Source organism: Amblyomma mixtum, chromosome 2 (assembly GCF_055824585.1).
Source record: "Amblyomma mixtum isolate Tamu chromosome 2, ASM5582458v1, whole genome shotgun sequence".
In the NCBI taxonomy this organism is placed as follows: domain Eukaryota; kingdom Metazoa; phylum Arthropoda; class Arachnida; order Ixodida; family Ixodidae; genus Amblyomma; species Amblyomma mixtum.
Window position 1 is genome coordinate 145,409,391 of NC_143013.1, and position 25,511 is coordinate 145,434,901.

The 25,511-nt window shown below is 49.5% G+C and overlaps 1 protein-coding gene across 1 annotated transcript in view; it reads left to right on the forward strand.

The window, feature by feature from the left end:
* The window catches only part of LOC149361157 (acetylcholinesterase-like), a 99,649-nt gene that overhangs the window by 49,807 nt on the left and 24,331 nt on the right, over window positions 1-25,511 (forward strand). The window contains exons 9-10 of the mRNA XM_089572596.1: window positions 2,787-3,021; window positions 14,364-14,625. Coding sequence (XP_089428722.1) covers window positions 2,787-3,021; window positions 14,364-14,625 — 497 coding nt within the window. The remainder of the gene's footprint in view (window positions 1-2,786; window positions 3,022-14,363; window positions 14,626-25,511) is intronic.

The window sequence follows — 25,511 nt, forward strand, 5'->3', positions numbered from 1 at the left end:
AAATTTCCGGAGCCCTTCTCTATGGCGTCCCTCACAGCCTGAGTTGCTTTGGGACGTTAAAACCCCAATAAACTATATTGACTTCACAACGGTTATCGGCATACCATAAGACATGCCGCTGGCATGATAAGTGCGTGTGATATGTTTTAAAAAAAAGACATAAGCGGGAGATTCTTCTGCGTAGCGAGAAAGATGCTAGTGATAGTGTGTTTCATGATTGTTACGCTCGATAAACAGCCATGGTCACAAACTGTGAAACCTGCGGCTCATTTCTGAACTTATTATAGAGCATTGCGCAGTAAATTTGTTGGAGGGTCCGCTACTGACGAGGCATATTCAGTTTAGAGCGGACTAGTGATTTATAAAGAAGTAGTATCGAAGATGCTAGTGCCAGAGAAAAATGACGCTTAATATAGCCTACCATGCGGTTAGCATTTGCGATAACGGAAATATGCGCAATCCAAGATGACGGAAGCGAACCGTCGCTGCCGCTAAAGAGCTAACTGATTTTTTAGACAATTTGTGGTCTTCACGAATTGGCGATGAATAGGGTAATTATTTTTTAAATGATTGATTACACCCCACAGGGAAAAACCACATTGCACCGAATTTTGCGTCCGGTGCTCTATCAACTGAGCTACGGCGACAGCTCTCCAATATTCTGCTTTCGGGGGTATATATGTGTATTGCGACAGAACCTTGGGAGTGCTCACCAGAGCCACCTTTGCCCATAGCGGCCGGCGCAATACGTCCTGGGTTACCGCGAATGCCACGTCGGAAGGTGATCGAAAAGTGAGGGCGGAAGCTCTGCGAGAACCCCCTCATGCTACCTATGACATAACATAGGTTTGATGCGATAGTAACGACAAGGTGCTTATATAAATATGGCTATATGAAACAGGACAAAAAAATCCGCGATGAGAAGAGCGCGTTTCTTACATTTCGTCGTATTGTGTGATATTAAATACAAAGCACCAGTGGAAAGAGCATCAAGGTGAGATTGAAGCACAACGACATCGTTAGTAGTTTCTATTGACCGATATACGACACAGTAAACTGCAAAACACCTGATTGATGATTTCAGGTTCTTAGGCAGGTTGTTGATGTAGATGAGAAAATAAATGGGGACCAAGCCCAGATCCCTGTGGGACAGGTGAAGCTACATGAACTGATGAGGACAGGTGGCCATTGGCGCGAACGAATTGGGGGTGATTGTTTAAAAAGCATTCAGTCTATTTAAGCGCGTTTTGGTCAATAATAAACTTTCTCAGCTTGCCAGGAAGGAGCCTGTGAGACGCTTGATCGAAAGCACCATGAAAATCTAAATATATGCAATCAATTTCGAACCCACTGTCAAGTGAAGAATGGATATCATTTGCGAGTGACACTGAATGTTTTTCGCATGAAATTTGTTTCCTGCAACTATTTTGAAAAGGTCAGAAAAATCACATTGGTCCTAAAAAGCTTCCTAGGTAGGAAAAAATGACATGTTTCCTAATACTGCAGAGAAATAGACAGAGAAATAGACAGGGACGAGCGCTCGTCCCTGTCTATTTCTCTGTCCGTGTCTTTTATTGCGCCCCTGTGTCCTCCTGAAAACTTCATTGCTTAGTTTGGTTTATGTGGGCTTAACGTTCCAAAGCGACTCAGGCTATGAGAGACGCCATAGTGAAGGGCTCCGGAAATTTCGACCACCTGTGGTTCTTTAACGTGCACTGACATCACACAGTAGATAGGCTTCTAGAACTTCGCCTCCATAGGAAATTCGACCGCTGCGTCCGGAATCGAACCCCCGTCTCTCGGGTCAGCGGCCGAGCGCCGTAACCGCTAGGCCACCGCGGCGGAGATAATTTCACTGCAGTAGTCGTCGCATGTAGGCTTCTTTGTGTTATACAGCCTTCATTCAAAACCACATACGAACTCAAAGATAATGCACGTCATTCAAGGTGCTCAAAACCTAAGGAACAGAGTGCTAAAGTAGCGACAACTTTTCAAATATGCCGCCTTCCAATTCCTGCTTATTTTTGTACCAAGCCGCTTGCACCCCCCCTCATTTCTGTTGCAATTGCACGAAATGTCGCCATCTAAGTTATCAAGAGCGGCTAGGATGAACTGCTAATGGTACTAAACCAATTGACATGCGGAGTATTCGCTTACAAACATTACGCACTGCAGAAAACCATACCTGCGTTTTTTTAAAGCGAAATCATTGTTTTTATTTCATTTCCTTTCTATCTTTATTGTGTTTTTTCTTCATTTTTTTCCTTCTTTTGCAATGACACACCTACTCATTAGCACACAGTCCCCGTGCTTAAGAGAACCTCGTTTGTATACACTTCATTCCTAGATAGCAGGGAAGGCATCTTGATTTTGCATTCACCTAGCGTACCAGCACTAAGGCGGCAGTCCATCTTCCAACGTTCCAACAAACACCCTTCTAACTGTGTAGTTGGAACATGGTAAAGTAGGAAATAGGTAAAGCATGCATAGACGAGTCATTTTAAGAAATAAAGGCACAACGTGAAGATTTGCGACACATGATCGCGTAAGATTTAAAATACAAGCCTTTTCATACAGAGCGAAGGTTTAGCTCATAACTCGTGAAACCATTATGTTGATCTTTAACATGCGGTTCTTTCTCGTTCCTTTGTATTTTAGACCTTCCACAATATACATGCTAAACAGTAAACTAAAGAACCATCAAACGCTCTGACACTAATAGGGGCACGGTAGGCCTCCAGACATGTAGCGACGTGCAATTGCTGACACCCGAAAGCTTGGTGCAGGTGCTTCGCCACAATGAGGACACGACCGAGGAGTGCCTCCACCTAAACATATGGACGCCGTGCACCGAGGATACGCAGGCTGGCTGCCGAAAGACGGTCCTCGTGTTCTTCCACTCCATCGAGTTCCAGACGGGCGACAACAACTACTACGACGGCCAGTGGCTCTCCGGTCTCGGACAGATCGTCGTGGTGTCGCCAAACTTCCGGCTGGGCGCATTCGGATTTCTGAAATTCGGTACGCCGCATTTTACTCGCGGGTTCTGTACGAAGAGCATAGATACACTGACCGGAAGGTATGCGTCGTTAAGGAGATGGAGAGTGTTGCAAATTAGGAACAACCAGATGGTTTTGCTTTTGGGCATCTTGGGCACCTCTACCATGCGATCAAACGTAGTACCGTTAGTGAGGTTTCTGCGCAGGACAATGCTCACTTTAGTAATTTGAGCTGCGTTCTACTTTGTTCTCTCAAGAATATTTCATAACCTTTTTTTGTGAGTAGGTGCCGAAGCCACGTCTGCGTGTCCAAATGTGCATACAAAGACAGCGAAAGAAGCCTGAGCACTTCACACAAGGAGTATCCATTCTGCAAGACCTACAATGCACTGGCGTCCCTTTTATTGTAAACTCTCAAGAAATGAAATAAATAATGTGAGACAGGAGACAGAGCGCAGGATGGAGCGAGCTTTAATGGCACCCGCAAGTATGGCGACCAACCCTTCGAAGAAGAAGATGATCGATGATGATGGATATGTACAGATGAAGACGAAGGTCGCATGTTGTGCTTCGAGCGATGATGATGGATATGTACAGATGAAGACGAAGGTCGCATGTTGTGCTTACACTTTCTCCCCTCGCGTACGAAAGCGACCGGCCCGGGCGCAGATTAGAGCCCAGTAGGGCGACGGGCAAAGGGTTTGAGGCGGGAAACATGAACAATCTCGGCACCTCGGCAACGACGATCATTAACAGGATGAACAGGGGCAACGCGATAGTTCACCGGGGACGTTTGTTCGAGTACAGTATACGGACCAATATAACGGCTCAAAAATTTTTCACACAATCCCGGGGTACGCACTGGTGTCCACAGCAGTACCTCATCACCAGGGTGAAAAAATATGGCACGGTGGGAGAGATCATAGGTGTTTTTCCGGGAGGCTTGGGAGGCATCGGTATTCAGGCGGGCAATGGCACGGCAGTAGGTAAGACGAGAAGTAAACTGTTCGTGAGAGAGTCTGGAAGAGGTTGAGGGGGCGGAGAAGAAAGACGCTTCGAGGGTGAAGGTAGGTTGACGTCCATACACAAGGAAGAATGGGGAGAAGTTGGTGGTTCTTTGCACGGCACTATTGTATGCAAAGGTAACGAAGGGAAGCATGGTGTCCCAGTTGGTGTGGTCGGGCTGGATGTAGGTGGCTAGCATATCGGACAGCGTGCGATGAAAGCGCTCTGTGAGCCCATTGGTCTGAGGGTGATAAGCTGAAGAGGTTTTGTGCACGGTTCTGGAGGCGTGAAGAACTTCGGCAAGGATGCTGGAGAGGAAGGACTTGCCGCGGTCACTAATAAGGACACGAGGAGCTCCATGGCGCAGAAGGATGGCGTTCAGGAAGAAGTGGGCGATCTCTGAAGCAGAGCCGGAAGGAACAGGGGCCGTTTCAGCGTATCTAGTTAAGTGGTCGATGGCAGTGACGATCCAACGGTTGCCCGTTGGTGTTAATGGTAAGGGACCGTAGAGGTCAATCCCAACGACTTCAAAAGGGGAGAAAGGACAGGGGAGAGGCTGTAGAAGGCCCGCAGGGGCAGACGTGCTCCGTTTACGACGTTGGCAAGAGATGCAAGACGCAATATATTTTCCAACAGCGGTTGAGAGGCCAGGCCAAAAGAAACGGCGCTTGATGCGGTCATAAGTTTTCTGAAAGCCTAAGTGGCCAGCCGGGGGGTCATCATGAAAGGCCTGCAAAACTTCTCGGCGAAGAGAACGGGGTACGACAGGCACCCATGAGTCACCGAAGGGGCTGTAATTGTGCCAAAGAAGGATGTTGTCGACTAGCTTGAAAGAGTTAAGTTGGCGACGTAGGCGGGCATTCGGTGGCCGCGTAGCACCGCTCAGACGGTCGATAAGAGTCCGGCAGTAAGGGTCGGCCCGCTGCGCTGAGGCGAGATCGCCAAGACTGGGAGCTGGCATCAAGTCAATGGGTGCGGCGGTCAAGGTTGAAATAGCCGTCGAAGGGGTAGTTTGGCAGTTTGAGGATGCGGAGGACACGGGTTGCGGATGCGGAGGTTGGGTTTGGGCGAGGGGACAACGAGATAGCGCATCGGCGTCCTGGTGTTTCTTGCCCGATTTATAGGTGACGGTAAAGTCATATTCCTGGAGACGGAGAATCCAGCGGCCGAGGCGGCCGGACAAGTTTTTCTGCGAGGACAACCAGCACAGGGCATGATGGTCCGTGACAACTGTGAACTGGCGGCCGTACAAATAAGGGCGAAATTTCTGAATGGCCCAGACAACAGCGAGGCACTCTTGCTCAGTTATCGTGTAGTTCTGCTCCGCTGCAGTCAGTGTACGACTGGCGTAGGCGATGACTTGCTCGCACGAAGAGTGCTGCCGCTGCAGAAGAACTGCACCAATACCGTGTCCACTGGCGTCCGTGTGTAAAATCGTTGGAGCATTGTCGTCGAAATGTGCCAGTATCGGATCAGATGTGAGAGCCTTCTTTAAGGTAGTAAAAGCGACCTCACAGGCCTCAGACCAAACAAACGGCTGGTCAGCGCAGAGGAGCTTATGCAAAGGGGCCGCAATAGAGGCAAAGTTGCGTATGAAGCGCCGGAAGTATGACGCTAGCCCCAGAAAACTGCGCAGGTCTTTGACGCGCGATGGGCGAGGAAAATGCAAAACTGCAGCCACTTTGTCGGGATCAGGCTTTACACCCTTCTGGCTAACGACGTGATCGAGTACCTTGATAGAAGTGGAAGCAAAGCAACATTTCTTGGTGTTTAACTGTAGGCCGGCCTCAGAAAGTGCGCTTAATACTTCATCGAGACGAACAAGGTGTTCAGAAAAAGTCGAAGAAAAAATGACTATGTCGTCGAGGTAGCATAGGCACGTTTTCCACTTCAGGCCTCGGAGAACGGTGTCGATCATGCGCTCGAACGTGGCCGGAGCATTGCATAGGCCGAACGGCATAACGTTGAATTCGTATAATCCGTCGGGAGTGGCGAAAGCAGTTTTTTCCTTGTCGGCCTCATGCATTGGTATTTGCCAGTATCCGGATCTTAGGTCGAGACTAGAGAAAAATTGTGCACCTTGAAGACAGTCGAGGGCGTCATCAATCCGAGGAAGCGGATAAACATCTTTTCTAGTGATCTTGTTAAGGGCGCGATAGTCAACACAAAAGCGTACTGAGCCATCCTTCTTTTGAACGAGCACAACAGGCGAAGACCAAGGACTCGAAGAAGGGCGTATGATGTGGCGCTTGAGCATGTCGGCTACGTTATCTTGAATAACCTTGCGCTCACTAGAAGACACACGATACGGGCGACGTCGAATGATGCCCGAACCATCTGTGTAGATGCGATGCTTAGCTGCGGTGGTTTGGCTCAAGGTTGTTGCCTGGGTATCGAAGGAAGCGGCATGCTTGGTCAAGACGGCAAGCAATTCATCTTTTTGAGTCGGGGTGAGACCGGGGCTGATAGCAGCTGAGATAGATGCAGAGGCAGAGGCAGGGGTCGAAAGAGCGAAGCTTGATGGGGCAGAGGAAAGAACGGCCACAGGTTGAGTGGTATCCACAGAAGCGATGGCTGTGCCTTGACGCAGAAGAATGGGTTCCGGCGTAGTGTTGAAGGCAGTCAGTAGTGAAGACCCATTGGTGAAGCGGAGCAGGGACGCGACGAGAAAGATGCCCCTTGAGAGAACACGGGGGCTTGGTGTGACGAAAACGTCCCCAGCGTTGACGTGGGCAGAAGCAACAGAGAGGACATCTTCGCAGCCGGGGTAAAGTACATGATCAGCGGTGGTAACCAGATGATGAGAAGGCAGAACAGAAACGGCTGAAAGGTCGGATCCAGAAGCCTGTAGAGTGGGGGGACAGCAGGTAATTACAGCTTGCGCAGAGTGGAGGAAGTCCCAGCCGAGGATGAGGGGATAAGCACAGGAGGGAAGCACAGCAAATACTATGTAGTGCAGGATGCCGTCGATAGTGACTCGTGCCGTACACAATCCGGAAGGACGCATTGATTCATCATTGGCAGCACGGAGAGAAGGACCACTGTAAGGGGTGCGCACCTTGCGAAGACGAGAACATAAATCAGAACTAATTACAGAAATGGCGGCGCCCGTATCGATCAATGCTTCTACTACAGTGCCTTCAATGTCAACGGTTAACATGTTCGATGGCTGTGCAGGAGGAATTGAGAGGGCGGCGTGCGGTGCAGTTTTACCTCCGGAAACTGCACAATTTAGTTTTCCGTGTGGCCAGTTGTCTGGGAGGATGGTGGACGTAGAGGCGACGACGAGCGGCGGAAAGGCGATGGGGAGCGGCGGCGCGACGGCCTGTCGGTCGAGGAGCGGTCCGAAGAGGTAGAGGAATAGGAGGGACGATAATTGGTAGGGTCAGCAAACGGTGGGCGGTAAGCGTACGACGAGTGCGGAGCGTCTTGGGAGAAGTCCCCGTACGATGGGCGACGAGGAGGACTGGAGGCAAACGCCGGACGGTAAGCAGGTGACGAGTACGTAGCTCCGTTGCGAAAGTCTGGGTACCACTCGCGCTCGTCGCGTTGACGCCGACGGCACACACGGGCAACGTGCCCGCGAATTCCGCAGTAGTGACATACCGGCCGACGTGCAGGCGGACTCCAAACAGGACACATAGCGGGGCTCGGGGACACAGAGACCGGAGTTTGCTGGACGGGCTGTGGATGCGACGGGTAAACAGCAGCAGGAGGCATCGCAGCAACCTGGGCATAGGTAGGCACAAAACGCGGTACAGGTGGTTCCGCAGCCAAGGGGCGAGTGACCGAAGCGAGCTCGTCTTTGATGAGATCACGCAAAGGCGAGGACGACGGGGCTGGAGGCGGGTGGGAATCAACTGGCGGTAAGGTGGAGCCGTGCAGTTCCTCCCGGATAATGGAGCGAATGAGGGAGCGTAAGTCCACGTCAGGTGAAAGTGGGGTGTCCCAGGTGTCTTTTAATCGAAGTGACTGAAGCTCGTCAAGACGATGGCAAGTTGTTCGGATGTCTTGGACTGACGTTGGATTCTGAGCAGCAAGCGTGTTGAAGGCAAATGACCCAAGCCCTTTCAGAAGATGACGTACCCGATCGTTCTCTGACATAGCGCTGTTGACACGTCGACACAGGGCAAGCACGTCTTCAATGTAGGATGTGTAGGACTCACCGGGTAGCTGAACGCGCGTATCTAGTTTTTTTTTGTAGACAGCGGGGCTTGCACCAGATGTGCCAAAGATTTGTCGTATCTGTGCCGAGAAGTGAGCCCAGTCCGGGATGGCATCTTTGTGGTTGACGAACCAAGTCTTGGCCACGGCAGTGAGGTAGAACGACACGTTTACAAGTTTCATCGCTGAGTCCCAACGATTATAGGCACTGGCCTGGTTATATTGGTCGAGCCAGTCCTCGACATCGTCCCCACGAAGACCAGCAAAAATGGGAGGCTCGCGCTGGAGTGTGGTGATGGTCCAAGTGGGGTGTCCAGAAGATTGGGAAGAACCGGGTTGGCTCATCATCGCTGGCTCCAGACGGTTCGAATCGAGAGGAAGAAGAACGGGGGGCCCACCGGGAGTACGAGTGGTGTTGTCGCTGGCGGTATCCATCGGTGCGGATGGTACGAGCAGGTGGCGACCGGAACGTAGCTGCAGTCTGGCGGCGTAGAGGACGCAGGGATCGAGAGCACACTCCACCACTTGTGAGACAGGAGACAGAGCGCAGGATGGAGCGAGCTTTAATGGCACCCGCAAGTATGGCGACCAACCCTTCGAAGAAGAAGATGATCGATGATGATGGATATGTACAGATGAAGACGAAGGTCGCATGTTGTGCTTCGAGCGATGATGATGGATATGTACAGATGAAGACGAAGGTCGCATGTTGTGCTTACAATAAACAAAAATTGGAGAGGAAGCCCGCACCCAACCAGAGGTTATCGCAGGCGATCCAATTAAACATAAAAGAAAAGGGGCCAACGCCCAAGAGAAAATTTAAGAAAAACCAATTACAAGAGAGGAAAAAAAAGAGGCACAAATTATGGGCTGGGAAAAGTGATTTTTAAGGCAAGACGCTCCTTAAGGATTAAAAAAGGACGAAATGACCATGAAACAGGGATGAATCCAGCGTGCCCATATTCTTCAGACAGGCTCGCAGGCGGCCAGGAGGAGGGAAGGTGCGGGGATCTGTAACAAAAAAGAAGAGACAGCAAAAGAAAGCGGGGAGAAAAAAAAAACGAACAAACAGGAGATACTGGGCTTAAGAAAGCAGAAGGGGTACATAAAAAAGGGGAAATAGAAAAGAGGATCAAGTAAATGACAAAAAGGCATGTAAAAAAGCAAAGAAATAGAACGAGCGAAAAGTAAAAAAAATGAAACAAACAATTAAAACATGAAGAATATAACAGCTTGAGAAAAGAAAAAGGAATGGCGTCCCTGATTGTCATGTTAATAGAATTGCTGCCTACCAATTTTTCTGTTCCCAGTACGTGAGTCTAAAGTCAACAGTTCTGTTAGTGGTGGCATTTAAAAATAGAACCTACCGGCCGCAGGGGCTCAGTGATTATGGCGCTCGGCTGCTGACCCGAAAGACTCGAGTGTGATCCCGACTTCAGGGGTCGAATTTCGACGGAGGCGAAATTTTGGAGGCTCGTGTACTGTGCGATGTCAGTGCGCCTTACAGAATCTTAGGTGACTGAAATATCCGGAGCTTTTCACTACGGCGGCCGTCATAGTCTCCCATAAACCAAGCCAAACCTTCAGAATGAAACCATGCCATACACTTACGCATGTGGCTTAGCGTCCCAAATTTAGCGGTGACTCTGTGTCGTGTGGCGGCATTGTTTTTTTTTGTTTGCCGTTGGGGTTTATAGCTAGTTTTCAATCATTAAATATTTATTCATCAGAGTGCATCCCCTCTTCTGCATTCCAGCTTTATTGCGCTCCCCGAGTGCTGGCTTTTTCACTGCTGACTTTCACGCAAACCATCTCGCGCACCTCTCACGAGCCGAGTGCGCAAGGATCTCTGTGAGCGTCGCGCTTTCCCTTTCACTTTGAGCATTCTCTCCCACTTATGCAGAGCGAAGGCGCTCGTGTCTCAAGCTGTGTTTTGAATCAAATATGACGCGTCACCGGCTATATCTGAGTTTTTAAATAAGGCAGCATGGTATAAAACTTGGCAAATATGTTACATGTTTTTCTAGTGTTTATCAGTTTAATCGTTCAATAGAGATGGAAGGCCAGATTGAAGGCGCCGAAAAAAACACACGCTGTATGTGGTCATGGAAAGAGCGTGCAAGCATGAACTGCTCTGCAGAAAAAGCGTAGCCCATTCTGACTGTGCTAGCCGAGCTCTGGAATACGTCTTCGCAATTGGTCTCTTGAAAACTGGACATTCCTCCACATTCGCCGGCTTCTCCTTGATATCCGAAGCGCGTCTGATCCTCCTCGTTGCTTTCACGCGTTGAGAAGGCCCCGTCATCAGCCGGTTATTTTCTTCTAGTCAAACACCGCTTGGCGTCATCTCCGCTTTCAGGGCCGTCATGTTAGGTAACCTTTTTTTCGCGTTTGCAGCGCACTGAGCCCTGTTAACCTCTTCCGTTGCTTGACTTGCTTCGAAGTTTCCCTGCTCTCCTCCAGCTTTAGCAACGCCTTCGGCTGCATTGGCTTCCTTCTCACCTCTGTGTGGTGGCATATAAACCAGCCGTTACCCACACAGTGGAGTCTCCCTACGCCTCGTTTCATCCAGTTTGACTGTACAGCTCCTAAATTACTTCTGCCGAGCATTTAGAACCTATAAAAAACTTGGACATTGTAAACGAGCTACCCCAGTCAAAAAAACAAAACAGAACATTTTGTCCTCAGAACAGATTTGTGTAACCTTTGTGATCAAGAGCATGCAGCAACAACACAAATTTGTATAGTAAAACATATTTTGTTCTTACTGCAGAAAACTCTGGAGACACTTTGGCGACTAAAGTGGTGTAAGGCAAAAGCCTGAGTACAGCATTCTGCCACGAATGTGGTTGTGAATGATGATTTAAGTGCTGCCAGCGAATGACGCGTCCATTGGTTGTCTGCTTGTGTAACTGATGTGTGGTTAAGATGTTAAGCCTCGCCTGTAAGAGTGGAACGCGACAGCGTCTTGCAACGCTGCCAGGGAGTCCACAGAACGCCATCGCCCATTCGGCTCTACGCATTGCTGGACGGTGAATTTATTTTTGAGGAAAGGAAATGTATCTCTCTCGCATATCTGGGTGGACACCTGAACCTCGCCGTAAGAGAAGGGGGAAGATGGGAGTGAACGAAGACGCCGTATTAGTTAGACGCGCCTTTGTTCATTCCAAACCATTCAGCTGGCATGGCGGAGTCAATAAAGAAAAAAAAAAGCTGGCATGGCGGAGTGGCTAGCGTGCTCGTCTCGCACTCCGGAGGTCCTGGTTCGATTCCCCAACTCTACCAATTTCGTACTCGGTTTTATTGATTTATGCGGTCTGACTAGAAAGGTTAATTAGGCTATTTGATATTTACATTATTATAATTATATCCATCGCGTTCTGTCATTCACCTGTCAAGTGTTGGAACTGTCTAGGATGTTCAACAGAATGTATATGAAACGAGAAACGTCGGTACGAGCAACGTCGAACTGGGTGGGGAAGTGGGTGGTGGTGGAGCTTCGGCCGCTTATCTGTTTTTTCAGCAGCGTCTGTTTCCGCGGACGCGGTTGTTGCTGCGACGCGCGTCTTTTTCTTTTCCTCTTCTGACTTCTAGATTCTCCTCTATCTTAATTAGGCTAATTAATTAATTAATAAATTAACTAAACTCAGTCCCACTTAGTTGGAGCATCACTATACCATCCCTTTAATGGGTTGCATTGTTGCTAGCCAAAGTACAATTGGCCTCATTTGAAATTCGCGCACTGTGACCTCACGAGCATTTTGACCAATTGAAAAGCGTGACATTTCTGTCGACAACTCCTGCTTAAACGATGAGGCATTAAAGGCTTCCGCCTTCAAAGTACTCCAGAACTACAGACTACAGAAAAGTACTTAGAAAGAACTCCAATACCACAGAAAAATCCTGGAAAACAAAAGTTCTGTGATAACAGATATACTAAATATTTTCTGCATTTTAACATGGTTCTGTCGTGTTTTTTTTACGACTGGGGTGGACTTCCATTTTTTGACATTGTGGATGGACTTCCATTTTTTGACACTGTGCTTTCAGACAGGGACTACAAGTGAACTAGAAGTGGCACAATTTACCACAAAAAGGCAGATTTAATCTCGTGCTTATACATCATTTGCAATCTGGTCGTCACGTTCGGCGTATACATCGCTGACATTTCGGTACACTTTGGGTTTTCTTTTGCAGAAGATGACAGCTAACGAGATTTAATGCATATTAAAGCTACTGTCTCCTGGGTGAAGTGCTCCCACTGTGCCTAGTATCATTTTGCCGAGATGCTGTGATTTTTCTACCTAAATGACGATCAGCCGCCGCGGTGGCTGAGCGGTTATGGTGCTCGGCTGCTGGCCCAAAAGACGCGGGTTCGATCCCGGCCGCGGCGGCTAGAATTTCTTTGGAGGAGAAATTCTAGAGGCCCGTGTACTGTGCGATGTCAGTGCACGTTAAAGAACCCCAGGTGGTCGAAATTTCCGGAGCCCTCCACTACGGCGTCTCTCATAGCCTTAGTCGCTTTGGGACGTTAAACCCCATAAATCAAATAAAATCAAATGACGATCACATGATTCATTTGGAAGCCACCAGTTGAAGCGTCGGAATTTGGCCGCAGGCTTCGTCTACTCTTCTTTCGCAGTCTTAAGGGGCAAGACAAAGCAGTTTGCCCGTGGCTGTCAACACCAGGCTTTTGGCTGCGTACACTTCCCAGCCTGCAGTGCTATGAAAGGGACTTTTCGCCCTACTCGCAATGCATTTTCACTGGCAATTAGCCCTTAGATGAAACTTAAGTGCACTTGAAGAAATACAGAACAATTATCAGTAAAAAGCTTCGTACATAGGCCTAGAAGTAGGACCAACATAAAAATAAGTTTGTTGTCTCGCATCCTATTGAGTGATGTCTTCATAACAGCAGCCTGAGAGCATGCTTTTTCGCGCTGTTTTTACATAAGGAGGGAATAGGACGCGCTTAGTTATATAATGTTATATAGCGTTAGCATTCAGCTATGAGTGGTCATAAACACCATTTAAAATTGATCAGAGCCCATTTTAACCCGAACTATATCGCGTATTGCTTCATTTTTTTTTTCAATTTCATGGAACTAGGAGTGAAAGTGCACTTCAGCGCACGCGTAGCTCCTGGTTCCTAATTAGAATGCCATTTCCTGTCTAATGGGAAGGCCAACTTAAAATACAATACAATCTTTACTGTGCATAATGGAGAAAGAAATGCAGATTTCAGGCCTGCCAAAGCCTCGGAGGGCTTGACTGGCAGTGCCTGGCGGTTAGGTCGCAGAAAAATGCACTAAAATACTGCCAAAACGTTGAAATAGAAACTTGCACAAAATGTCATTCGAACTTCTGAAGCTCTGAGAAGTTTTTAATAGCATGTCCTGAGTGTGCCTCCAGAATAGGAGCTGATATATTATTAAATACGGCTGGAATATAATATGAACGCGTTCTTCTTTCATATTTAGTTACAGTATTATGGATCGTATAAGTTTCTTCGGGTATTATGCAGTGGTTCGGGGTATACCATAATTTATATTCGTTAATCCAGAGGTATCCAATTACAAAAGTTTCCACAATCAGGGAATTATTGAACACCTTAAGGACATCTGTGTCTTTTTCTAGATATCAATCGTATCCTGTTGTGTACAATAGTGAACCTGAAATTGAAATAGTTCTTGCAGTCCATGTGAAAGTACAGTGGCCGTGAACAGACAACCTGTATCTTAGGAGGCTGTAAACTAAAGCTTGGACAATAATTAATCGCACAGATATTGGTATGGTGGTGGTGGTGTGACACTTTTATTGGAACATCCTATCTATTAGACGTTCAGTACGTCCTGGGCGAAGGCGACTAGGGCGCGCTGCCGCCTCAGATCCAGGAAGGCGAGCCAGATGGGCCACGGTGTGTGTGTGTGGGGCCACATGTCTGCATATGTGCATGGACAGTTTGAGCACTGAGGTGTGGTATGAGGTCTCGAAAATTGTGCAATATAAAGGATCCGCAAGGAACCTGTTAAGAGGTGGTTCAAATGAGAGTTCCATAAAAGGTCATTGTCAAAATGTAATACAAAATCCTTAGCTGAAAATGCGAAGACCTTTCTACCCGAAATGTCGTAAACTGTCGTCGCAGATTGCTTGTGTAGGCTCTTTCTGCTGCAATTAAATTCGGTCACTGTGCAGGTTGTCCCCGCACCGACATTCCTTGCGCGCCCGGCGACGTGTCGCTCTACGACCAACGGCTGGCCTTGGAATGGGTGGTGGCGCACATTGCCAGCTTCGGCGGCAACGCCAGCGACGTGGTGCTGATGGGCAGCGCGTCCGGCGCCTGGTCGGTTGGAACGCACCTGCTCACGGCCGCAGGCGACAGCTCAGCGGGCGACGACTTCTGGAACCACGAACGCTTTTCCAAAGTCATCCTCATGAGCGAGTCGCCGCTCAGAAGGTACGCGTGGAGGCCGTTTGAAGGGCACGAAGGAGCATCCTGGAAAACTAGAAAAGCGTTAAAGCGAGTTATCGGGCTTCCATACGGTGGTATAACTGCCTGACGAACGCACTGAACGACTAGCGATGAATGCTCAGGGTTGTTGTCTCTCGCAGTGGAAAGTTCCGCTGTCTCCACCAAGTTTATGTTACTTTGTAAAGAGTTAACGTCGAAAAACTTTCCAGCGGTGGATAACGTCGAGTTGCGCATAAACGCCAAATTAACTACCAACTTGTCCCTCTTCTTTAAGTTTTATTCGATGCCAACTTGGGCGTTAGCGAAAGCGCCGTACCCAAAGTCATCAAAATCTGAAAAGCTACTTGTTTTCGCCATCTTTATCATCCCATGCTCATGCAGCGTTAAGTATGAAACGTAGAGTCATCGTACTAGATGGTCTGAGGGGGGTTCAAATAAAGCGAGCTGCGGTTGAAAATTGCGGTGTTAGTTTTCGGACAGGAACGTTCTTGGAAATCTGCCTATCATACATGCTTCAGTAGATTTCTTTTTAATACGCTCACGGCGTGTGCATCATCGGGACGGTTTGAGGAATTGCTCTTTTGATGGGCGGCACATGTCGCACGACTGCCCGAAGCTATGACGCGCGAGCCGGGGCTGTTGCGGGCGGAGCGATGAGGGCGAGTGCCAGAATTGTGGTGCGTTGAGGCATAAAGTACGCGGCTCGATTTACCAAGGCCTGGATTTACGTGCCTGGCTTTTACAGCATGCTAAATTGCAACGTGGAAGCTGAGCCCACCACAGGCCATCAAAAACGCGCTTCCCGTTGCTTACTGTGTAGCGGCTGGGGTGCTGTTGAATGCCTAAGGTGCGTTCATACCCCGACGCAGCCTGTGCGCGCGACACACCGAGGTCACGTTGGCCAAAGCCGGACGCAATACACTCGCAACAGCGCTTCACCGCCGATTTCTTTGTCGGCTATAAGGTTGCTATGAACTCATCGGCGCCGACTTGGACGATGTTTCTAACCCGCGCCGGGCCCGCTAAGCCTGTTCATGGGGCCGCATTCTGCAAAGTTCTGTTACTTTTCCATTTCACTTGGCCATGACCTCAATGTGACGAAAGCAACAACAGGTAGAAAAGTGAACGGCAAATCACAGACACAGCAGTTCCGATCACGGCGCCGCCGTATCCAAGCAGGCTGGGTCACACGGACTACGCGTCACGAATTCGTCACACAAACGACGCCGTTTCTTTGTTAGGACAGAATTACCGGCAATGAAGTTCGCCAGAAGTGTCAAACCTGTCGTTTTCCGTCACTCTTGAGCGTCGGATTCAGTCGGGTAGTACGACATGGGCTCGACGCGCGTTTATTCAAACAGGTGTCATTGTGGGCATGTTTCTGTCGCAGTCAGAGTGACGTCTGCTCTATAATGCCCTGCCGCTGTGGAAACAAGGACAAATGACAAAATGGACTTCAAAAGAAATGAATCGTTTCGGAATACAGCCTGCACTCTCTCAGCCGGCTCGCTGTTTCGTGAATGCCCGACAGATTCCGTGGTGGACGTCCTGAGTAATCGGCCCATTCCCTTCTTCGGCTATAGCCACCTTTACTTCAGAAGTGCGAATTTTTCGCCCGAATCCGAGAGGCTTGGATACACTTCTCTTCGCTTTAAAATGGTGCAAACTCTTTCTCTGAGTACTGGCGTGGCGAATTTGAATCGCTATTTTTGAATGCAATTTTCTCGGTGATAACTGAGTATTTTGCACTCGATAAAACACAAGTACTCGCAAAAAAGAGTCATAGAATTCGCCTTCGCTGAAAGTAACGTGTGCGTGGAGTTGGCCTCAGTTTTTCTTTAATAGACAGAAAGAGAGAGGTTGCGTTAAGGAATATGCGCGAATGAATAACAGGTGAAACGTAAAAAACAAAATGAGCGGAATCATGGCATGTAAAGCGAAGAGAAGAGAACCGGTGATATATTAGGGTAACGAATTTGCTTTCAATACAATGGAAACGAAAAAAGGGACAGCAGATAATCAAGTGGCTAAATGATCCTAGAATGTTCGGGGGTGTAAGGCGGCCGCAGTAGGGGCAGACGACCGCCGTTAATTCAACATGAAATTCATGGTTTGACATCTCGTATGGCCTCATAAGAGATTCATATCCATACGCCCAAGTTTGGTCACCGTTCCCTTTCTTTTCGAAGTAATTCTGGATGAGTGCGTGAGGTCACTGACCTACGATGGATTTGCCTGAGCTAACGATGATGACGATAAGAACTGCAGATGATGTGCAACTGTTGTATCTGAATTCGTATTGGTATGCAATGCGGCCGGTTCTGCTGTGAGGGCGCATAAATGAAAAGACTGTAGTTGAAAACTGCACTCATCAGCTTTAGTTGGTAATCTAGTAAAACACGGTAGCGCAGCAGGAGGTGAAAACACAAAGAACCGAAACGAACACTCGGGTGTTCGGGGCACTCGGGACACCGCTTCTCAGTTCTTGGAGCACTTCAAGCGACATGCGCGGGCAAGTTCTGGTCCCACGGAAGGCGCGGTTGCCTTTTATGCTACTTGCTGTCAACTTATGCTCTCTATACACGATAACGCAGCCAATTTCCCTCCGAAACGAACACTACCACAAAAAATCGCTGCAAATTAGCTCAGCTAACCGCTGTTATGCAAGCGAAAGTAACGCTTGCAAAATCAGCATGAAGTCTCGCTGCGGCCCATTCTGCAGAGCCTTGTGTCTGCCACAACGTTCTCAGCGCTGACGCATTCATCCCACATCTCTCGCTCTCACCCTAGCCTCGAACCACAAAGCGCGACTGAGGCAACCGCGGACCCAGGGAACCAGTCATGAGCCTTTTCCTCCTTGAGCATCATCGGAGTCTAGAATGTTGTCAACGTCAACGCTAATTAACATAAGGAACGCCGACGGCCTAGAGCTTCAGTGCCGCGTTTCTGCCACAACATTGTAAATGCCAGCGCATGCAGCGCACCTCTCTCACTACGGCCACGTAGCTTAAAGCACGACTGAGGTGTCCACTGTCCCAGGGGGCTAGTTATGCGCCTTTCTTTTCCTTTCGAAGCTCCCGCTCTTCATCGGTTTGGGCTGCCCGCTTAGAGCGCTTATGCTCCCTATGGATTGTTAAATCCCTCGCACGGTTGACAATGTCAGCCGGATGATCAGACTCGGCCTGCCGCCTGCTCCAATCGACTCGCTTCGTCCATAGCGAGAAACTGGCAGGCGCGCACGCGACAGCGGCGCCTTCGCCTTTTCAAGCGAAAGAAGTCATCTGGCTAGTCACTTCACCATAGCTGGCAAGACGGCGGTCTGCGCAACAGCGCCGGCGAGAGCGCGGCTGCAGCTGCGCACGCACGAATACTACATCCGTGCTGTGCGAGGCGCAATCTCGGACTAGTGGTTAGTGGATACGCCGATTATGTCGCAAGGCACGCTCTTCGTTTTGGCCTTTGTTTTCATCGCGACAGTAACTTAATTTTGCATCACAGTCACCAGATGCATCAAACACTTTAGCGGTGCACGCCGTGTCATTATTTATTGCTTGTGCTTTAGAAGCTTACTCGACTACGCAAGCAAAATATGTCAAGAGACATGAACCAGGGATAACTGGCATGCACGAACCTTGCTCAGTCCAGAAAGTTATGCTGACGGAGGCGAGGTACTGTTCAAGGTCCACAAAGACCTCCGAGATGGTCCATAGCCTATCTAAATATTTCCTGGGTTCTTTAAATCCAACATATGTCAAGAAATCATTAATCCGAAAACATTACTAGGCTATCTCGGCGGCTTTCTGTCATCAAAACCTGTCCGCAGCGATTGTGGGAAACTACAACGGTATATCGTCTCAAAAGTAGTTATAATCGAAGGACGATCATGTGGGGATGCGGCGCACAAATTTTGGTGCCGATCGAATCATTAATTAATTGGAGCCAAAAAGCGACCGAAAGAGGGCGTGGTGCGGTAGGGAGTGGCGCGAAATTGCAATCGCCGGAGGTGCAGTGCCACGTGACCCACCATGTGATGTACCAAGCGATTGGCCCACGCGGTGCCAACGCGCGGTGCGAAATTTCAGTGCCCGAAATGGATACCGAGGTAGAACAATGGGGGCTTTAGAATTAATCGAAATCTAATGAGTAATAAGAAATTATAGAAACGGCAGTAGTAAAAACTAAGATGAATTAGGGTGAATTATTATAAATTAAGGACCATTAACGCGGGTATAGTGTAACTTAATAACACATTCGATTTTACTAAAGGCGAATTAGGGTAAATCTGCTGTGAATGAGTTATAAATAAATGGATAAATTTCGAATTGAATGAAAAAATTGTGAATTAAATAGAATATATGTAATTTGTTAAAATTGTGAATTTAGTGATTTAAGTGTGAATAATGAAATAATTGCGAAACAAATGCGAATTAATTATAGAGCAAGGTGCAATAGCGGTGGTTTAAGGTGAATTAAGTTATTAGTTTTTCAGACGTGACGTCATAATCGAAATTGAGGCAAAGAGGAGCAATTAGAGGTGGTGTGGAGGCGTCAGTGCTTTCGCATTACTCCAATGTGGTTTCCCCAGTGCCCTCTGGCGTTTTTCTTGAGATGCCGTTATCACAACGCCTGTAATATGGCGAGGTGCAGTGCTGGCCATATTCGAAGCTTGAAACACTTTAGCCGCACCGCTAGGGAAATTTGGCTTGAATTCTTGGACTTGGAACCAGGCCACGGCGCCGTGGGAAGCAGTCGACTCCTCTATCGAAGCCTTCTGTTTTGAGGTTGCTCAAGTAGAACGCTACAGTACCTGAACTTGCAGGTGGTAGTGGTGGCGCAAAACATTTATCATCCAATAAATTCTTGCAGGGAGGTGATTGGGGCTAGGGCCCTATTGGCCCTTTCCCCTCACAATACAAGGTGGAGCCCCTATTCCGGTGCCCCATTGGCAAGCAACGCCACCCGCGTCAGTTGAACTTAGGCATTTTGGGGCTTGAGGTCTTGACAGCCGAGCAGGGCCGCCTCCCAGTTCTCTCTGGCGGGGTTGGAGCAGAGATGGAATTGATTGGCACTCCCAAACCATGTGTAAAGTGTCAGCCACCTCCCCACAGAACTGGCACGCGCCATCAAAGGATGCGTTGAAATGTTTAAGCACCGCCGGGCACAGTAAAGTATTAGTGAGAATTTTCATGAGGAGGCGCTCGTCAGCGCGATCCAGTACCTTACAAGGGGCCGGGTAGCGCCGGTGCTCCTCCTTGTAGTGATCGGTGATGTGTTTGAATGTAAGGGCCAGATCGTCTCACTGGGCCGCGACGCCGTAAGAAGCAGACGACCCGTGCTTCCGCCGCCATAGCAACGCAGCGCATGCGCAGAGAGCAGTATTTCTGAGATCAAGCGCAAAAAGTGTCTCCCTCCGCTTGAAGGTCAAACGTGGCCTCTCGGTGACCTGGGCTCCTGCTAGCCATGTAAAGCTTTCGGTTTAAAAACCAGCCACTTCCACTATGCTTCTTTTGTATCGGGGATTGAGGGCTTCAATTCCTATGCTTTTCCTAACAAGCCCCTGAATCTGCTCGATCTTCTCTACTCTGGAGATAGAAGCAACAAAAAGACATGGATTTTTCAACTGTAGTCGCATCAGATCCACCCGCGTGGCTTTCAGAAATTATTCACCCTTCGAACTTCGCACAATAGTATCATCATCAACAGCTTCACTGCGCCGCTGCGGGCCAAGAAAAGACCTCTTCCATCAGAACTCTTCGGGCACTCAATCTTATCCATATTGCTTATCCATATGCGTTAAGAGACAATGCCCTCTTTGTCTCTTAACGCATACGTCTGATCTGTGCCCGTTATTTCCTCTTCATTGTTTTTACGCTGCCGCTGTTCTGAACAGCATGCTCGATTCCCTCCACATTAAACTTCCTTACGTCGGCTGCCTTGCGGTTGCTGCCGCGATGGCTCAGTGGTTGCCGTGCTCAGCTGCTGACCGACAGAACCGGGTTCGATTCCTGTCAGGGCGATCGCATTTCGATGGAGGCGAAATTTTAAACGTTTTCACAAAGTCGTGCCTGCCTTGTACGTATTTTACTTTTGCAGCAGAGGTTGGCAAGGCGCCTCTGTTTTTCAGAAACATGTCGCAGTGTGGCGGCGATGATTTTGACCCCCCCTCCCGCGTGGACAGCTGACCACTCGCGATGCTGCAGGGTAAAGGCTACTCCGCCCCTTCCTAGGATTATCGCCGTATAGCAAGCGCTTACAGTTTGTGGGAACGGGGAGCTGTAGGTTGAATGCCCCGGCACCCTTCCCGGCCTTCGCAAGTTAGCATCGCTCCTCGTTAGGGACCGTGGCTTTCTCTCGGCTTCCTTCTGTGCTTCATCGTGTTTCTTTTGCTCCCATTTCAACATCTGGAAATCGTTGGCGCGCTGTGCCTTGAGCTTTTTAAGTTAACCGCGAGCCGGCGAGTTCGCTCGGAGATTTCGTTGTATGCGGACGTGTGTGAGGTCAGCCAGGGAAGTGGTCGGCAAGCGAGTCTAGGCGGGTGTCTGGCGCGTAGAGCGCGGCGACGGCGGCCCCGAAGACGCGTGGCCCAGGTTCGCCCGTATTCGCAGCACCTTATCAGCCCCACGCGGATACGCAGCCCTACGCTCCCTGCGACCGGACCTTGCCACTACGCAGCTAAGCCACCGTTTCTCCCAACTCGCTTGACTCTTTTCTTTGTCCTGTCGCTGTTTCTCGTCCTATTCTTTTGTACATTATTGCTTTAATCTTGTAACGTTGCTGTATAGTAACCGCGCTGATATTTCATTCTATGTGTTGATTGTAGTGTTCGCGACTTCATTTTGTGTTTGTAATTTGCGTCGCGCCTGTGTACGCAGGCTACCTCGTTGGGCACTGTTTTGTACATTTCGTGCTGTTCTTTGCCCAACTAAAGGGGTTTGTTAAGAAACTTGTGTATGCCTCATGCCTCCGGTCAACGGCTTATCAGTCGTGGCCCCTACCACCGGTCAGCAGTCGAACCTCATCTTTTGCGCTCGGGGTGGAAAAGTTTGTCGCTCTTCCCCCTCCGAACTTACGGAGAGTGCAATGGTGGGCAGGTTGGCCTGAATAATTATAACTTCGGCGCCGACCAACCAGTAAGCCACCCACAATATCATGACGACGGCTCGTGTACTGTATGATGTCAGTGCACAATAAAAAACCCCAGGCGGTCGAAATTATCCGGAGCCTCCTGCTACGGCGTCCCTAAAGCCGGAGTCACTTTGGGACATTAAACCCTTAAAACCTTACCTTGCGCTTATTTATTAATATTGATAGCTCTGCCAGTTCTGCTCTGTCTGTTGAATTAGATGCTTTCATACTTTGGCGCTTCCTAATCACTTCTACTGCGCACTCGTTAAAAAAAAGTAGTGAGATACTTGTTTATTGCGGAACATTAATGTAGTCGTGCTCAGTTAAACTCGAATATATGTTCTGCAGCAATATTCTGAGTTCCTGTGCCTTCCCTCTTAACACGAATTTGTTAATGGGCCTCTGCTTCAGTACTTTCTTCCGTGTCCACTTCAAGTCTAAGCTAATTCGAGACCTTACCATCCTGTGGTCGCTAAAACGCACCCTTCCGACGACCTCCACCTCCCTGCGAAATATACAGTTGCACAAAATAATTTCGACTGCATGTCGCAATGTATACGAACAATACAGCACCGTTTCTGTACCGCCTTCCTCTAAACTGCAGTACAGTACTAGGACATGATTCTACGGTGCATTTAATCGAGACCTTGGTCTATCTAAACAGGCTTTTGATGTCTGGCTAGCTACCGTCGGCTGCGTGACTTTTTTGGACCATGTTTTGGCGGTCGTACACTTCTCACTTATTGCCCAGCGAAAATGAACGAGTGTTTCATATTTGTACACTTGCACATAAACGCAGCAAACTATATTTATATTAAGCAAGCCCTAGGGAACAGTTGAAGCTCCGAAGCGTAGTCCGTATTATTTAGTGCGCGACACTATATTGTCACGGACGCCGGTAGAACGTTCTATCACTGGCGAGCACACTGAGCGGAGCGCAGCCGGCCGACCCTAGCACCGAGCAGAAGAGGACGAAGTCCGGCGCGCGACAAAGGTCGAAGACAGACCGCACGGGGGCGCCGGTAGAGTGTGGCATTGCCCCTCCCCTCTGGAAAGGCATCGACTCGATAGCTGAAAGTCAGGGGGAGCCACGTGTGTGCATGAGCAGGGTCCCAGGCACTGAACGTGGTGAGAGTTGTTCTAGCGGGCATGGTATGGCTTGAGTCTTGCGACGTGCACAACTTCGGATGTCGGCGGGCGTCTTGAAGAACGAACACTCCCTTGCGGGCGCACTTCATACGTAACATCGCTGAGTTTGCGGAGTACCTCGTAGGGGCCGAAGTAACGGCGCAAAAGCTTCTCGGAGCGACCGCGCAGACGAATGGGGCTCCAAACCCACACTTGATCGCCAGGCTGGAAAATGACTTCGCGATGACGAAGGTTATAGCGGTGAGCATCGACTTCTTGCCGACTTCCTGAGTAAGCGTGGACGTGAACGCTGTGCCTCGGTCAGTTAAAACAACAGAAGGGGCGCCATGGCGGAGGACTATGCTGATGATGAAAAAGTCAGCAATTTCAGCAGCAGTACCGCGGGGAAGGGCTTCAGTCTCACAATACCGGGTGAGGTAGTCGGTGGCAACCACAATATACCGGTTACCCAATGATGACGTGGGAAATCGGCCCAGTAAGTCCATGCCGACTTGGTGGAAAGGAATTCTCGGCGGAGCAATGGGTTGGAGCAAGCCAGCCGGCTTGAAAGGTGGTTTCTTCCGACGTTGACACTCGCGGCAAGTGCGCACATAACGCTTGACAGCCGCAGAAAGCCTGGGCCAGTAATAACGGTGACGAACTCGTGCCATCGTTCGAGAAAATCCGAGGTGGCCGGAAGGAAGCTCGTCGTGGCACGCCTGCAAAACGTCAGTGCGAAGCGGCGTTGGAACCACGAGCAGGTAACCAGAGTCCGTCGGGCCGTAATTTCGTTTGTAGAGGACGCCATCCCGCAAGCAAAACGACGACAAGCCACGCGCGAATAGACGAGGTGGTAACCAGGCGGTTCCCTCGAGATAATCGATGAGTGGGCGCAATTCCGTGTCGTCCCTCTGTTGTTGAACGAGGGCGGACTTGGTCAGAGCACCAATAAATAGAGGGTCATCTTCGAGGTCATCAGAGCTGGACGGAATAGGAGCACGGGACAAGCAGTCTGCGTCGCTGTGTTTGTTGCCCGACTTGTAGACAACTGTAACGTCAAATTCTTGCAAGCGAAGGCTCCAACGAGCTAGCCGGCCCGAGGGGTCTTTAAGATTCGCGAGCCAACACAGTGAGTGGTGGTCACTCACGACCCGAAACGGGCGACCATACAAGTAGGGCCGGAACTTCGTTATCGCCCACACAACAGTAAGGCACTCCTTTTCAGTGGTTGAGTAATTTGCCTCGGACCGTGACAGCGTGCGGCTGCCGTAAGCAATCACGCGCTCAACACCATCTTGCCACTGGGCGAGGACTGCACCGAGGCTAATGTTGCTGGCATCGGTGTGAAGTTCCGTGTCCGCCTCCTCATCAAAATGGGCAAGAATGGGCGTTGTTTGTAGGCGTTCGCGGAGCTTTTCGAAGGCGTCCTGCTGTTCCTGTGCCCAGACGAAAGGCTGATCGTCTTTTGTCAGCCGTGTGAGAGGCTCAGCCAGCCTGGAGAAGTCTTGCACGAAGCGTCTGTAGTATGCGCAGAGGCCAAGAAACCGGCGCACAGCTCGCTTATCAGTGGGAGTCGGGAACGCAGCTACAGCGGCCGTCTTGTCGGGGTCGGGGCTGACGCCCTCAGGTGTCACAACATGTCCCAAAAACTTCAGCCGTTGGTACGCGAAGTGCCATTTTTCGGGTTTTAGAGACAGACCGGCTGATCGGATTGCCGTCAATACTGCACTCAAGCGTTTGAGATGTTCTTCGTAGATCGCAGCGAAAATAACCACATCATCAAGATAGACGAGACACGACTGCCATTTGAGGCCAACCAGGACAGTGTCCATCATTCTTTGAAAGGAGGCAGGAGCGGTACACAAGCCAAAGGGGAGCACCTTGAACTCATACAAACCGTCGGGGGTTATGAACGCTGTCTTTTCACGGTCATGTTCATCGATTTCGATCTGCCAGTACCCACTGCATAGGTCAAGAGTGGAAAAGTACCGGGCATGACGCAGGCGATCGAATGAGTCATCAATTCGGGGCAACGGATAAACGTCCTTTTTAGTAATCTTGTTGAGGCGACGATAGTCGACGCAGAATCGGAGAGTGCCATACTTCTTGGCGACCAGCACAACGGGCGAAGCCCACGGGCTTGTTGACGGCTGGATAACCTCGTCGCGGAGCATTTCCTCAACCTGCCTCCGAATCACCTCCCGTTCTTTCGCAGACACTCGATAGGGGTGGTGTTGTATAGGCCTCTCGCCTTCATCAACTACAATGCGGTGTTTAGCGACCGATGTTTGCCGAACTTTAGAAGTGGTCGCAAAGCAGTCACGAAAAGAGTCGAGGATCATGTGGAGGCGGTTTTTCTGATCGGCGGTTAGGTCGGGGTTCACGTCAGTCATAACGGGGGCGTCAGACGTCGATTCATGGGTATCGTTGAGGGACAAGGCGCAGTGGGAGACTGAGTCACTAATTTCGTCGAAATAGGCTATGGCTGTTGCTTGCGGCAAGTGGCGGTATTCGGCGCTAAAGTTGGTAACAAAAAGCTGCGTTCGCATTCCGCGGAGGGAAGTAACACCCCGCGCAACGCAGACTTGTTGACTCAGCAGTAACGACAGGTTACCTTC